Source organism: Notolepis coatsorum, assembly GCF_963971535.1.
Source record: "Notolepis coatsorum genome assembly, chromosome: 10".
NCBI classification, from domain to species: domain Eukaryota; kingdom Metazoa; phylum Chordata; class Actinopteri; order Aulopiformes; family Paralepididae; genus Notolepis; species Notolepis coatsorum.
In genome coordinates this window covers 122,528,659-122,543,521 of record NC_140174.1, presented here as the reverse complement: position 1 = coordinate 122,543,521, position 14,863 = coordinate 122,528,659, and the positions used below count along the sequence as shown (strand labels likewise).

General features: G+C 44.2%; 1 protein-coding gene across 1 annotated transcript in view; it reads right to left on the bottom strand.

Moving 5' to 3' along the window:
• The window catches only part of ipo11 (importin 11), a 577,792-nt gene that overhangs the window by 198,094 nt on the left and 364,835 nt on the right, over window positions 1–14,863 (bottom strand). The window contains exons 22-24 of the mRNA XM_084323169.1: window positions 9,196–9,291; window positions 6,426–6,539; window positions 3,789–3,910 (exon numbers count right to left, since the gene is read on the bottom strand). Coding sequence (XP_084179295.1) covers window positions 3,789–3,910; window positions 6,426–6,539; window positions 9,196–9,291 — 332 coding nt within the window. The remainder of the gene's footprint in view (window positions 1–3,788; window positions 3,911–6,425; window positions 6,540–9,195; window positions 9,292–14,863) is intronic.

The window sequence follows — 14,863 nt, the reverse complement described above, 5'->3', positions numbered from 1 at the left end:
CTGCCAACGACGAGAGGGCCTACCTGGAAGAGGTCAAGGTCCTGGCGGGATGGTGCCAGGAAAACAGCCTCTCCCTGAACGTCAGCAAAACAAAGGAGATGATTGTGGACTTCAGGAGGTCGGGGGTCAAGGACTACAGCCCCCTCAGCATCGACGGGGCACCGGTTGAGAGAGTCAACAGCTTTAAGTACCTCGGAGCCTACATATCCGAGGACTTGACATGGACCACACACATTAACAGTGTTGTGAAGAAGGCACGACAACGCCTCTACTTCCTCAGGCGCCTAAGGAAGTTCCAAGTCAGCCAGAAGATCCTTAAGAACTTCTACTCATGTACAATAGAGAGCATCTTGACCGGCAACATCACCTCCTGGTTTGGGAATAGCACTGCACAAGACCAAAGCAGACTACAAAGAGTGACACGTTCAGCCGAACGCACAATTGGAGGGGGGCTCCCCACCCTCCAGAACATTTACTACAAGCGTTGCAAGGGCAAGGCTAAGAGAATCATTAAAGACTCCAGTCACCCGAACAACTGCCTCTTTGAACTGCTGCGGTCAGGCAAGCGATACAGGAGTCTCAAGGCGAGCACAGAAAGACTCAGAAGAAGCTTCTATCCCCAGGCCATCAGGCTGCTAAACGAACAATGAATGAACACTACACAACAACAACCACCAAACGCACATAGCACACACATCCACACGCACACACTCACTTTAAACAAACACACTGTAGCACCCACTCCACACACTTATAGCACACACCCACTTTAAACAAACACACTGTAGCACCCACTCCCCACACTTTATATTTATGGATGAAGGATTGCACTACAACTCGTACACCTTACTGTAAATTGTACCTAAAATTGTACCTCATCCCATTTCTGCTTTGCACTAGATAGTACTGTACATTAGTACACTGCATAGTATTGTGTATTGTATATTATATGGTAACTCAGAACATTGTACATATGTCTATACCGAACACTGTGACCTAATTTTCTTCTTCTAAATTCATGCTATATTATGTTATTATGTTATTTGATACTATCTTGTCTAGCACAGTCTCTGGAGCGTAACAGTAAGAAGCATTTTGTATGAAAGTATTCTGTACTTCTGTATGACAACTATTAAAGAACTTGAACTTGAACTTGGTTACATGCCTGAGAAGTAAAATGTGGAATCCAGATTTTCTTTTTCTCATACATTTTCATTGAGTCCAATCCAATGCAAACACATCTATGCATTTGTATGTGTGTGTGTGTGTGTGTGTTAGTGTTGATACCAATTTTTTTTCTTTAATACCAATACCAAATTCATGATACTCTTATTACCGCTACCGATGACACACAATACTGATTCGTACCTAGATTAGATCAGACACAGAATTTCCACAAAGGTCACATTTTCAAATCCACAGGTGGGGTGTGCCTTTTCTTTCTTTTTTTTTACTGGCCGTTCTGTCTGACACTATAGAGCCACCATAGTTTAGAAGTGATATGCACTTTGTGAATTGTAGCTAGTAGCCCTATGCTGTTTAGCTATTTAACCGTTTTAAAAAAGCACCAAAATGAGAACCCCTCAAATAACCGTGGGTAAATACAGTTGTCGCTTTTAACCCTTCAAGGTTGACAGGGCTTTTTGGACCCGTGGGCGGAGAACAAAGGGATTTAGAATGACTCATAAATGCTCTGGAAGTCGCGCTTTTCAGAAATCTGTTATGATGAGGCAAAGGGGTATATTAATACATTTTTGGAATACTTGAAACCCTTTTTCTGTGGAATATTTGATGCGGCCCAGCCTCACCCAGACTCTACCTCCAGCGGCCCCCAGGTAAATTGAGTTTGAGACCCCTGGTCTAGTCATTTAGCTGATGCTTTTATCCAAAGCGACTTACAAGTTCTGTACAACAAGTCATCAGGAAGGGCACAACTCTATCAGCTGAGTAACAATGTTCATCAAAGTGTTGAGTGCTACAGTGTAGGTTAGTTTATTAGGACAAGTGCATACCTACATGTATGACCTATATCTATCTACTACTTTTGGATATGAGCATTTTTTCAATAAGTATGGATGCCTGAACACAGAATTTCTCTCTCTCTCTCTCTCTCTCTCTCTCCTCTCTCTCTCTCTCTCTCTCTCTCTCTCTCTCTCTCTCTCTCTCTCTCTCTCTCTCTCTCTCTCTCTCTCTCTCTCTCTCTCCTCTCTCTCTCTCTCTCTCTCTCTCTCTCTCTCTCTCTCTCTCTCTCTCTCTCTCTCTCTCTCTCTCTCTCTCTCTCTCTCTCTCTCTCTCTCTCTCTCTCTCTCTCTCTCTCTCTCTCTCTCTCTCTCTCTGGCTTTATTGAGGAAGGGCACACCTCTATCAGCTGAGCAACAATGTTCATCAAAGTGTTGAGTGCTACAGTGTAGGTTAGTATATTAGGACAAGTGCATACCTACATGTATGACCTATATCTATCTACTGCTTTTGGATATGAGCATTTTTTCAATACCCAACTATGTAGTGGCCGCTTGTCGCTAGGCTATCTAATCTAATGTGCTTGTCACGTTATTTACGATACAGTAGGCCAGACGTTACGCTACATATCTCATAGCAACTCATCACCATCCTACCAGCTGGTGAGCCAGCTAGCTTATTCGCTGACACGTCGTGCTATTCTTCCACACATAGTAGTAGTAGCCACTGTGTGTGTGTGGCTGCCCACTGCTCCTAACTTGTTTGAATTTCCCCCAAGAGGATTGATACAGATTCAACTTAAAGGTCCCATATTTTTCACTATTTGGGCAATTTTACACAATTCCTGTGAGTCTATGGAACACATCTGTAAGGTTTTTTTTCCAATAAAATTCATTGTTTTGTATTTTTAATCAAGTACTTTGGTGCACCACTTTCTGCCCTTCCAAATTCCAAGCTGTTTTTGGCTGGGCTCCACCCATACGCTTTGAGTGACAGTCACCCACCTGCACTAGCAGATACGAGAGAGAGAGCGAGAGCAAGAACCCCCCCCCCCCCAGTCCCAATCCCTCCCACCCGTTTTATCTAGTGAAGCTGTTGTCAATTGGGTTGGCTAGCTAGCGGCTAACCTTACGTTAACGTTACAAGGATGCATTGCAAAGCTTATTGAAGTTTTCACTGCACATAGAAACAGCGCAGGGGGGAAAGCTGGGATTTATAAGCACTCTGAAGCTATGCTGTGGAGACACTTTTGAGGAAGTGCCGAGAGTGGAACAGCTGAAGGTGGCAACTCTGCTGTCGAAACCACTTCCATATTATTTCCACTCGCTGCTCATAATTTAAACGTATCACAGTTGATTGTGGGGCGGGCAGTGGGAGATCAGAGTTCGTTCAGAATGGCTTGGTTCAGTGGGAGAGGTTCTTGCCTCGGCTATACTGTAGAAACGGGACTGGGTAGAGATTTCACATCTAGTCAGTGTTGGTACAACACCCCACATTGCTAGAAAACAATGCAAACCACTGGAAAAGGCCATTTATAAGAGAGGGGACCTTTAAATAAACGTAACTTCATTCTGGCAGCCAGCCATGCAGTGTGGAGGTCCTCCATGAGGTATCTAGGAAACTGGTGACTGGATTGCCAAGTAATTTGCTGTGCACATTCATGACCCCAGGAGGAGGGTCTAGCGCCACCATCAGGCCAAACCTGTTATGACGGAGTTTGTCAGTGTGAATTTATTAGACTATAGTAAACAAGGGTTATGTGTCACCACCGCTTCATCCTCCCCCTGCATCCATTGGATGTTGATACATGACTGGCATGTGATCCTAACCTGTTGCCTGACGGTAGGAGGGACAGCAGGGCCAGCGATGACAGCTTCCTCCTCTCAGGCTGCGTGATGTTGTCCATACGGTCCACCCACATCTCTATAATACCCCCTAGCAGCTGGTCCGCCTGGGGGGGGGGGGGGGGGGGGGAGGGGGGGGGGGGAGAGAGAGAGAGAGACGGAGAGATAGCGATATATAGAGAGAGAGAGAGATAGAGAGAGAGATAGAGAGAGAGAGATAGAGATATAGAGAGATAAAGAGAGAGATAGAGAGAGAGAGAGAGGGAGATAGAGATATGATAGAGAGAGAGATAAAGAGAGATAGATATAGAGATAGATAGAGCGAGAGAGAGCGAGAGAGAGAGAGAGAGAGATAGAGAGAGAGATAGATAGAGGGAGATAGAGATATAGAGATATAGAGAGAGAGAGAGAGAGAGAGAGAGAGAGAGAGAGAGAGAGAGAGAGAGAGAGAGAGAGAGAGAGAGAGAGAGAGAGAGAGAGAGAGAGAGAGAGAGAGAGAGAGAGAGAGAGAGAGAGAGAGAGAGAGAGAGAGAGAGAGAGAGAGAGAGAGAGAGAGAGAGAGAGAGAGAGAGAGAGAGAGAGAGAGAGAGAGAGAGAGAGAGAGAGAGAGAGAGAGAGAGAGAGAGAGAGAGAGAGAGAGAGAGAGAGAGAGAGAGAGAGAGAGAGAGAGAGAGAGAGAGAGAGAGAGAGAGAGAGAGAGAGAGAGAGAGAGTCTATATTTGACTATCTACATTCATTGATCGGGTTAATTTCCTCCAAAATTACATTCATTGATCAGGTTAATTTCCTCCACAATACCAAACCCTAATGCTCAGTGATGGTGTGGTTATAAGATATATAGATGATATTTGCATACTGTGGACAGGGGATGAAATGACACTGATACAATTCTTTAATTTCCTCAATGCCAAAAATGAACATCTAAAGTTTACTATGGAGTATGACCAACACCAAGTGAATTTCTTAGATATTATAATCAAAAAAGACAATGGTACATTCCAAACGGATGTATACAGAAAACGTCTATATTTTCTCCCATCCCAATTTCATATCATCCAATTCAACCCTCCCCTGTCACGAACGCTGTTTCTTGCCTCCCACAAGCCGGCTGCAATGTGGACTAAGTCATACATAGCACAAGTCCCCTCCGGTACTTGAGGTAACAGCAGTCACATCTTTTCACCTGCGCAGCTCGATCTCTCAGTGTCGAGGAGTAACGCGTGGGAGGCTCACGCTGCCCCCGACACTTCCTGATTCTACTGCGCAGGCGCACCAACCGACATGTAGGAGTCGCTGTCCACAACGCCCGATCCCCACCCATCAGTTTCCCACCCCCTAATACGGCCAATGTGTATTAGTATGAACGACCAGCTAAACTGAAAGCAATGTGGAGCGCTGGGCTCGAACAGGCGAGCCCAGCGTCTCCGCATTCGTGGCGAGCGCCTTGCCCATTACGCCACGTAGCCGCACCCTTTTTAAACATACTATTAAAAACATTGGCATCTTCTCAGTTCTGATCCAACTTTGGATAAATCTTTTAAGATCCCCCCTAGACTAGTCTACAGGAGAGCAGATAACATCAGAGACATTGTGGTTAAATCAGACCTGCCTCCTAAAAAAACACAACATTTTTTAGATGACCTGCCAGATGGAAACCAACGTTGTGGTTTGTGTGCTCAATGTCACTTCACAGACAAATGCACTGTTTTCTATCACCCAACAACTGGGAAAGAGATAAAAATAAGAGGCAAAATAACATGTACAACTACCAATGTAATCTATATGCTTAAGTGCCCATGTGGTAAGGCATATGCTTTAAAAACACGTATTGCTGAACATAGGAGTACAATACGGAATGGGGATGAAAAAAAGCCCAGTAGCTTTACATTTTAAAAAGGCACACCACAATGTCTCATCACTAAGATACCTTGGAATAGAGAGAGTGCATCTTCCAAGATGAGGGGGAGATATAGATAATCTCCTACTGAGGAGAGAAGTATGGTGGATCCATTATCTTAAAACGATGACACCAACAGGACTCAATGAGGACTTTGACATTAGACCTTATTTGTACATTTAACTTATAGAGGGAGACAGTCAATAGACTTTGTTTTTTTCATCATTGTTTTTTCATTTTTGTTTTCAGTGACTAGGACTTGTACCGTACACACTGCTGCCTATCTGTAAATGATGTCTTAATGTTGTGTTTAATATAGATATTTCTCAAAGAATCTCCTAAAAAATGTCAAATGAAAAGATAAATTGTTACTTAATCATGTATACAATGTATCAATCATGCAAGTCTTGGGACCACCCCTGATCACCAGGTGGGGCTGATATTCAATTTATTTCACTTCCTGTATAAAAATATGTCATTGTTGTGTGGTCTTCATGCTTGAAGAAGACCGGAAGGGTCGGTCGAAACGTTGCATCTACTGCCTTTTTGTTTATTAAAACACCTTGGAACAACAAGTGAGTTGCGAGCCCCGCTTTGTCTCATGTATTACTGTTTGTACAGTTTGGCTCAGCACCAACAAACGGAGGATGTGCGTTATTTATTTTTTCTGAGTGGTTATACGACACCAAATGATGACCTCCTGCCCCCCTTCTCTGAAGTCTTACCTCCTGCTGAAACTCGGAGGCCATCTGAGACAGCAGCGTGGAGAAGAAGCTGGCGTTCTGGAGCAGGATCCGACCCAGGATGCCCAGGTACGTAGACATCACCACCGGGTATCTCTACGGCAACACACACACACACACACACAGTTAACCAGTACCACTGTCAGTTAACCAGTACCACTCTGTAAACGTCACAGGTGTCGGGAGCCATAGAGACCCATTCGAGTGGCATCAAATCTGCCTCAGAGTTGTTCCAACCCGACAGAGGGTAGCACCCACATCGCTACAGTATGTATTAAATAAAGGGTCACTGATGAGGACAATATGGCAGGACAAGAGCAAGGACAGATGGGGAACACAGCAGGAAGCAGACATTTCAAAAAAGAACAGAGAGAAAAGAACAGAGAGAAAAGAACAGAGACAAAAGAACACAGCACAAGAACAGAGCACAAGAACAGAGCACAAGAACACAGCACACGCCATAACAGAGATAGGTGGGATGAGAGACTGGATAAAGGCACTGTCCCCAAGGGAATGAATAAAGGAATATCTTATCTTGTCTTACAAGTACCACACTCTATAACAATGGTTACACGTGTTGACTCTAGCTATGAGTCAGCAAAGAGCTTCAAAGATGTGCTATGGGTAACCCCAGATCGTCCATTGGCTCTTGAATAGCAGTTTACCTACCAATCACACGACTCCCTCTATAAGTTAACAATCTAGTCCCACAGCTTCCTTGTATTGTCTCATTGTATTGTCCAGGTGATTCGATACGGTCTGTTTTATTGATGTAACACTGTGTGTTACCGTCTCCTTGTATTGTCATGGTGCTTCGATACGGTCTGTTTTATTGATGTAACACTGTGTGTTACCGTCTCCTTGTATTGCCATGGCGCTTCGATACGGTCTGTTTTATTGATGTAACACTGTGTGTTAACGTCTCCTTGTATTGTCATGGTGCTTCGATACGGTCTGTTTTATTGATGTAACACTGTGTGTTAACGTCTCCTTGTATTGCCATGGCGCTTCGATACGGTCTGTTTTATTGATGTAACACTGTTAACGTCTCCTTGTATTGTCATGGTGCTTCGATACGGTCTGTTTTATTGATGTAACACTGTGTGTTAACGTCTCCTTGTATTGTCATGGTGCTTCGATACGGTCTGTTTTATTGATGTAACACTGTGTGTTACCGTCTCCTTGTATTGTCATGGTGCTTCGATACGGTCTGTTTTATTGATGTAACACTGTGTGTTACCGTCTCCTTGTATTGTCATGGTGCTTCGATACGGTCTGTTTTATTGATGTAACACTGTGTGTTACCGTCTCCTTGTATTGTCATGGCGCTTGCTGCCTTCTCGTCAGGCTTAAGATACAGTAAGGTGAGATAAGATAAGATAAGATATTCCTCCATTGATCCCATTGAGGAAATGGGGGAGGGGCGGTACAGGTATTGGCAGGGTAATAGTAGCAAGACATAAATATAGGCAATGAAATTAGATCCAACTATAGAAATATGAGAAAAATAAACAGTGTGAACAGCATAATTAACTCTGAATATAAAAATGTGATGAAAGAAAATAAAGAGCGTGCAAAATATAATTCAATCTGAATACAAAAAAAATTATGAAAATAAACAGTGTGCACACGGGTACAGATGAAGGTCTGTAACTTATCCTGTTAACCCTTTCACTACCACACTACAGAAGGTTAACAGTCTGTAGTGTGGTAGTGAACGGGTTAACCTTCTGTAGTGTGGATGTGGAAGGGTTAACCCTTTGTTGTGTGGCAGTTAAATGGTTAACATTCTGTATTGTCGCAGTGAAAGGGTTAACCCTTTGGTAGTGTGGTAGTGAAAGGGTTAACCTGCTGTATTGTCGCAGTGAAAGGGTTAACCGTTTGGTAGTGTGGTAGTGAAATGGTTAACCCGTTGGTAGTGTGGTAGAGAAAGGGTTAACCTGCTGTATTGTCGCAGTGACAGGGTCAACCCTTTGGTAGTGAACAGGTTAAAGGCCTCTCTGGATGGACTAAAAGTTAAACAGAACACATGGCGGCCAGGAGCTCAGGCACCACAGTGTACGGCTGCAAACCACGTCACAACCTTAGGGAGGCTGAAACCTGGAGGATGAGACCTGGAGGATGAGACCTGGAGGATGAGACCTGGAGGATGAGACCTGGAGGATGAGACCTGGAGGATGACAGCGGAAACACACCAGTCGCGCATGCAGGCACTTGCGGGTTCCGTGCGAGAACAGCACGCGTGGCCGGGCACACCGAGTCCAACTTCAGAGCGGGCGAAAGTGCACGGAGGAAGGCACATTGGAACAGCTGTAAAGGCCTAGTCTATTGGTAAGTCAGCCTCTGTTTGAAGATTTTTTTAAGATTTCCAGTTCCAGTGTTCTATTGTCCATGTTGCATGTATAACCAGTTATTATATAATTAATTAGAATGTTAGAATTAATTTTAGAATGATGATCAGTGTGACTGTACTCCTGAAAAAGTATAGTAATATGGTTTATTTGTATTGGGAAGGACACAGACACATTAGCTGGTTGAACAACATCTATATGTGTGGTAATAATGTAGATATTGAGTGTATTTCTGTGAAAATGTGTGTGGCACACGCCTCTGAATTCAACCAAAGCGGAAACGATCGCTTCCAGCCGCTTGCGGCCGGTGGGCACAGCTACGTCCGTTGACATGGGAGCGAAAGTGCTGGTGTGTCTGCGCTGTGAGACCTGGATGCTGAGCTGAAGAGACAGGGACTCACCTCCCCGTCCACGATGCCTCTGAACACGTCAGGCAGCAGCGGCTGGAACATGTGGGTTCCCAGTGTGGGGTTAACCTTTAGAGCAATCTCTACCACCTGCAGGGGGGAAGGGAGGAGGGGGGGAGGGGGGGAGAGAGAGAGAGAGAGAGATACAGATATTAGGATGGGGAATGAAGAGAGAGGGGTGGAAAGAGGAGGGATATAGAGAGAGAGAGAGAGAGAGAGAGAGAGAGAGCAATAGAGAGAGAGAGCGATAGAGAGAGAGCGATAGAGAGAGAGAGGGGGACACGCATTAATAATAAGAAGTGCTTTACAGCAGTCATCAGAAATAGCGGTATAAACAATAATAAAATAACTCGCATTTGCAACACAGTATCGGACATAAACAGTTCAAACTGCATGGCTCAGATGATCTCATAATGTTAAGAGAACCTTTCCTCTACATTTACATTTACATTTTGTCATGCATATTATTTTATCCAAAGCGACAGGTCAGCAGGAAGGGCACAACTCTATCAGCTGAGTAACAATGTTCATCAAAGTGTTGAGTGCTACAGTGTAGGTTAGTATATTTAGGACAAGTGCATGACGGCAAGGTTACTTTTCCTCTGCCATCTAGTCCCCTTTCTTTTAACCGTGTCACTGCCACACTACATACGGTTAACCCTTTACTATCACACTACCGACGGTTCTTCTGTAGTGTGGCAGTGAAATGGTTAACTACAGTCTCTCTTTTGGTATTTTGTTAAGATAAGGTCGGCATCAAGAAACACAGTGATGGTCAGATATAGATAGAAGATAATTCAATTGTTGAGACCTTATCAATGTTCAACCGTGTCATTATCACAAAGTCCAGAGTCTTACCATGGTGATGATGAGTGGGCTAATTTACATATAAAGTTCAAAGCTGTCCAATAGGTTGACAAGATCAATAGCCTTGAGGTGTTTTTTCTTATTATTATGAATAGCCAGGTCTCCATGTAGGATTCATCTTTCACATCTAGCGATACCACGTTAGATTAGCTCTGAGAAGTCCTGCAGAAATAGCGATGAGTATTTTGGTGGTCGGTATAATGTGATGAGGAACAAAGACAGTTCAGCTTTGAGCTCAATGGCAAGATATTCAAATGACGTGAATTCTCCCAGGTCAATGTCATTACATACAAACGATGTGTGTGTAAGATAAGCTCACTAACACACACACACACACACACACACACACACACACACACACACACACACACACACACATACATAATACACATGCACAGCACACACACAACATAAGCTCTGACCTCACTAACACACACATGGATGCACACACAGCATAGGCTCTGACGTCAATAATGTCACACACACAAGCACATTATTGACACACACACACACAGACAGACAACATAAGCTCAATAACACACACACACATACGGATGCACACACATCATAGGCTCTGACGTCAATAACGTCACACACACACAAGCACATATGGACACACACGCGGACAACATCAGCTCAGTAACACACACACGCACAACATAAGCTCTGACGTCAATAACATCACACACACAAGCACATACGGACACACACATACAGAACATACGCTCTGACGTCCCTAACATCACACACAAGCACACACGGACACACACAAGCATACACAACATACATACGCTTTGATCTCCCTAACACACACCCTCTTTCCTTTCATGTATCATGGCCCTTGTGCTCTCTCAGTGGACACAGTGTCCTGAATGATCAGGATAATGATCAGGATAAAGGCCCTCCCATAGTCGAGCAGAACGTACGGCATGTCCGCAGTCGTTTGAGCTTTCATAGTCGAGCGTACCTCCGCATACCAATTTCCTACATGTCTCGCGGCAGTTTACACAATTGTCCCCATGCTGTTTAGACTTCTGTCATGTCGTCGTCATCCGATGTCAAAATAAAGAGTCTAGGTTATCTCCGTTTCCAATATTTCAAAATAAAACTGGCAGTTTTACACACTTCATTTAGAAAAGCCATTCAAACTTTTCTTCAGATTATGAAAAAAGACATGGTCCAAATGTATATGAATTGGAATGGATGACGATTAGCGATAGTAAAACTAAATTTAGCGTCATCTACCTGCCAACGTTTTACCGGACCAATCCTACCCATTTAACCATGATCCTGCCCCTACTCTCACTTCGCACGGAGCGAGTGTTCAGAGTAAAATGCAGATCGGCGTCACATTAAATGCAGGTCGATGTCAACCAACACGCAGAGCAGCGTTTTGTGTGACACCAAGTGAGAGGCGCGGACGTCAGCGCACTTGGAGTCCGCTTTGAGTCCGCTTTGAGTCCGCTTTGAGTCCGCACGGACCTCCGCGGAGTCCGGTCCGCGTACCAGGGTTTCCGTTAGAAAAAATTGTTGCCGGCCTCAGTGTCCGGTAGATTTCAATCTACCGGTCAAATGAGAGAAATTCCGGTCAGAGTTTATTGAGCTTAAAAACAATTGATAGGCAAAAGAATGACAACAAAACAAAAGAATGACATCATCAAGGCATGTAGATTTATAATATTTTTACTTAAAACTAGGCTACTTTTGCGTATAAAGTCGTTATATTCCAAATAAAATAAGTCCCGAGACTCGTGCTGCTGCCGACTTTAAATCAAATAGGTGTCTGTGGGCAGTCGCCCGACATTAATAAACAACAGTCTGTTATAATCACATTTTTATGAGCTAACGAATTCCGTTATATTGGACATTTGTATTAATTATATCAAGCGAAGAACTGAGAAATTGACAGAGAGAGACGGCAACATTATCGTGGGTTTGCGTGACGACTCTCTCTCTCTCCACCTCCCAACGACTTATTTGAGAGAGTATGTCGATGCAGAGCAGCAGATTCAGCTGTTATTGGCTCTTTTCTGGGGACCGCACAGCAGCGCCCCCCACCCAACATTGAATTGAAAATGGCTGAATTGGAGTACTGCACTGTGCCGCTGCTGCTCCGGCTCTGCAGCTTCACAAAAGTTCGCACACCCAGCACTAAGCTCTCGCTGACAACGTCGTTGTCATTATTAGAAGCAACGAGGAAACAAATGTAATGATTGTTTCGTTCATCGCATAGGCTATTTAATTTTAGCCTATTTTAATACAATTCAAATAATCAAATTGTACTTAGACTCAGGGAATTATTTTCACCGGACATTAAGACCGGAGAGATTAAATATGTCGGACTTCAACAGATTTTGCCGGTCAAATACCGGTAATTACCGGCTAACGGAAAAAACGCTGCCGCGTACGTTCCTCTCGACTATGGGATGGCCTTTACTCTCTCAGTGGACACAGTGTGCTGGATGATCAGGACAACTCTCTTTGCAACAGAAGAGAGTCGGGGTGTAACGGTGCGTGTATTCGTCCCACACATTTACGGTACAGCCGTCATGGTGCGGTACGCGCAGCCATACGAAGAATACGCCTCACAGCGCACACACACCAGTCGCGCATGCAGGCACTCGCGGGTTCCGTGTCCGTGTGAGAACAGTGCGCGGCACACCGAGTCCGACTTCAGAGCGGGCGAAAGATCACGGAGGAGAAAGGCACATTTACATTGGAACAGCTGCAGGGTCATTAAAATTGTACAGTTTTCTTTCGTTTTCTTGTTCGCCCAATAATGTCAACCAAATGAAGCCAATGGAAAGACACACACACACGTCGCCAACACACACACCAACATTCTCCCCCGCCGGACACTCGGGCAGAGCTGATCAAATAAAAAAATAAAACGTACATACCGAGTGTAGTGGCTTAAACAAACAGCCACTCTGAGCTGGGTGACGACGCGCCATCCAAAAACCAAACGTCTGTTGTTTCCAATGGACCTGTCTCAAACCCTGCCCTCTTTTCTTGATCCTCCAATCACAACTGTCGCTTACCTCGGACAAACTTGGTTTGTCCGAGGTAAGCGACAGTTGTGATTGGAGGATCAAGAAAAGAGGGCAGGGTTTGAGACAGGTCCATTAACAAAGGGGTTTATTCACAAATCATTAAAGAAAGAGTTTGGCCCACTTGCCTTATAAAACAATTAAGTTAAACATGATTTGAGTCGTATATTTTCGGTATTTTGCGGTAGAAATACTGTGTCCGCTCTCCCCAGTCTCCAACCAGGTATATCCTAATAACTTGGCCATTCACAGGTGCGAGCAGTTCCCCCAATAAGAATCCCGCCTGGCCCTGTAATAGCAGGGCTGACCCAAAGAGGGAGCCAGACCTACCTAAACGCTCAGCAATCATAACTCATATCGTATCCAGTGCATAATATTGTGATTTGCATAACTTATATAAACCAATAAATCATTTCGTTCAATATTCCATACATTTAACTAATTTCCCTCTATAGGTATAACCATAGACCATAACATACATAACAATAAGTCCAATCAAGTATTTCGGCTCCAACACTGAGCTCCTCTCCAGTTGAACTGCTACTGTGTTTAAATCCTAATAATCCTCTGCCATTGTTGTAACTAGGCTTGGGCGGTATGACGGTATTACGGTATACCAGGGTATTTCGAAATCCCGCTGGTATGATTTTCAATACCGTGACGTCACAGACTGTGCGCCAAATCACAGATGCGTTTCCTTCTATTACACTGACACATAGTTATAACACGGCATTGCTTGTAGTGCACAGCATGCGCCAGCAGATGGCAGGGCAGTATATCTTTCCCTCTCTCAGTCAGAGCAGAGCTGAGCTGAGCAGGTGACGCAACGCGCGTGTTCCTTTGGGTCTTTCATCTCGCATGTGTTAATCTGGACGACAAATAAAGACTTATTCTTCTATAGAATGCGGTTATGGACCGATGGCCGTCCGTTTATTAACCATGGGTCCACTTCCAGACATTGGATGATTGAGGAATCGGGAAACAAAGCGTTTTTCTAACGTTTTGAAATGGATTCGTGCATGAATGTGGACTCAGGGACACGTTGTTTGGGTACCGGTAAGTAAGTTATGTTATGGTTAAGCGATTGGAAGATGAACGTACGAGATATGAATGCTGGTAGTGTATGTTTGGTAAAGCGTTCCAGTTCGACTGTGTGTGTGCGTATTGGCTTTGCGATTCACTACAGGGGTTTAACGGCTTAAGCTGGGTTTTTATTATCACTTAATCAATGCAGAATACATTTTGTGCGTCTGTATGTGTAGTTGTGTACTACTGTCGTGAGTTTGTGAGTCATATTGGTCTAATTTCAGCCTCCGTTATTTGTTCCGTATGACTCGTTTCATATGTGTGTGTCTCGAATGTGCGCACTGATTAGTTTACTTTGGCAACACGGGTCGCTAAGGAATTTAGGTTTGAGGTTGAAGAAAGTGCACTTTTAGGTTGAAAGAACGGCCCGAATGTCAACGTGTTTCAATATAAGCGCTATGTATGGTGATAACGAGTATATTGTTAACTTAGCTCCGCCCCTCCCCCCGCTGATGAAAATGAAAGTCATACCGCCATAATACAGATGAAGCTTTTAGTTTTCCTGGGCGCTTTGCCGCGACGTGCGCACGGTTATATCACGTCGTGGAAATGAATTAGGAACCCAGGCTGCTGTTCTATTTTATGCCGCCAGGAGGCGCAAAGTCATTAGACGGACGCTACAACGTCCTACACAGTATACTGTATAACGATCTGTATAT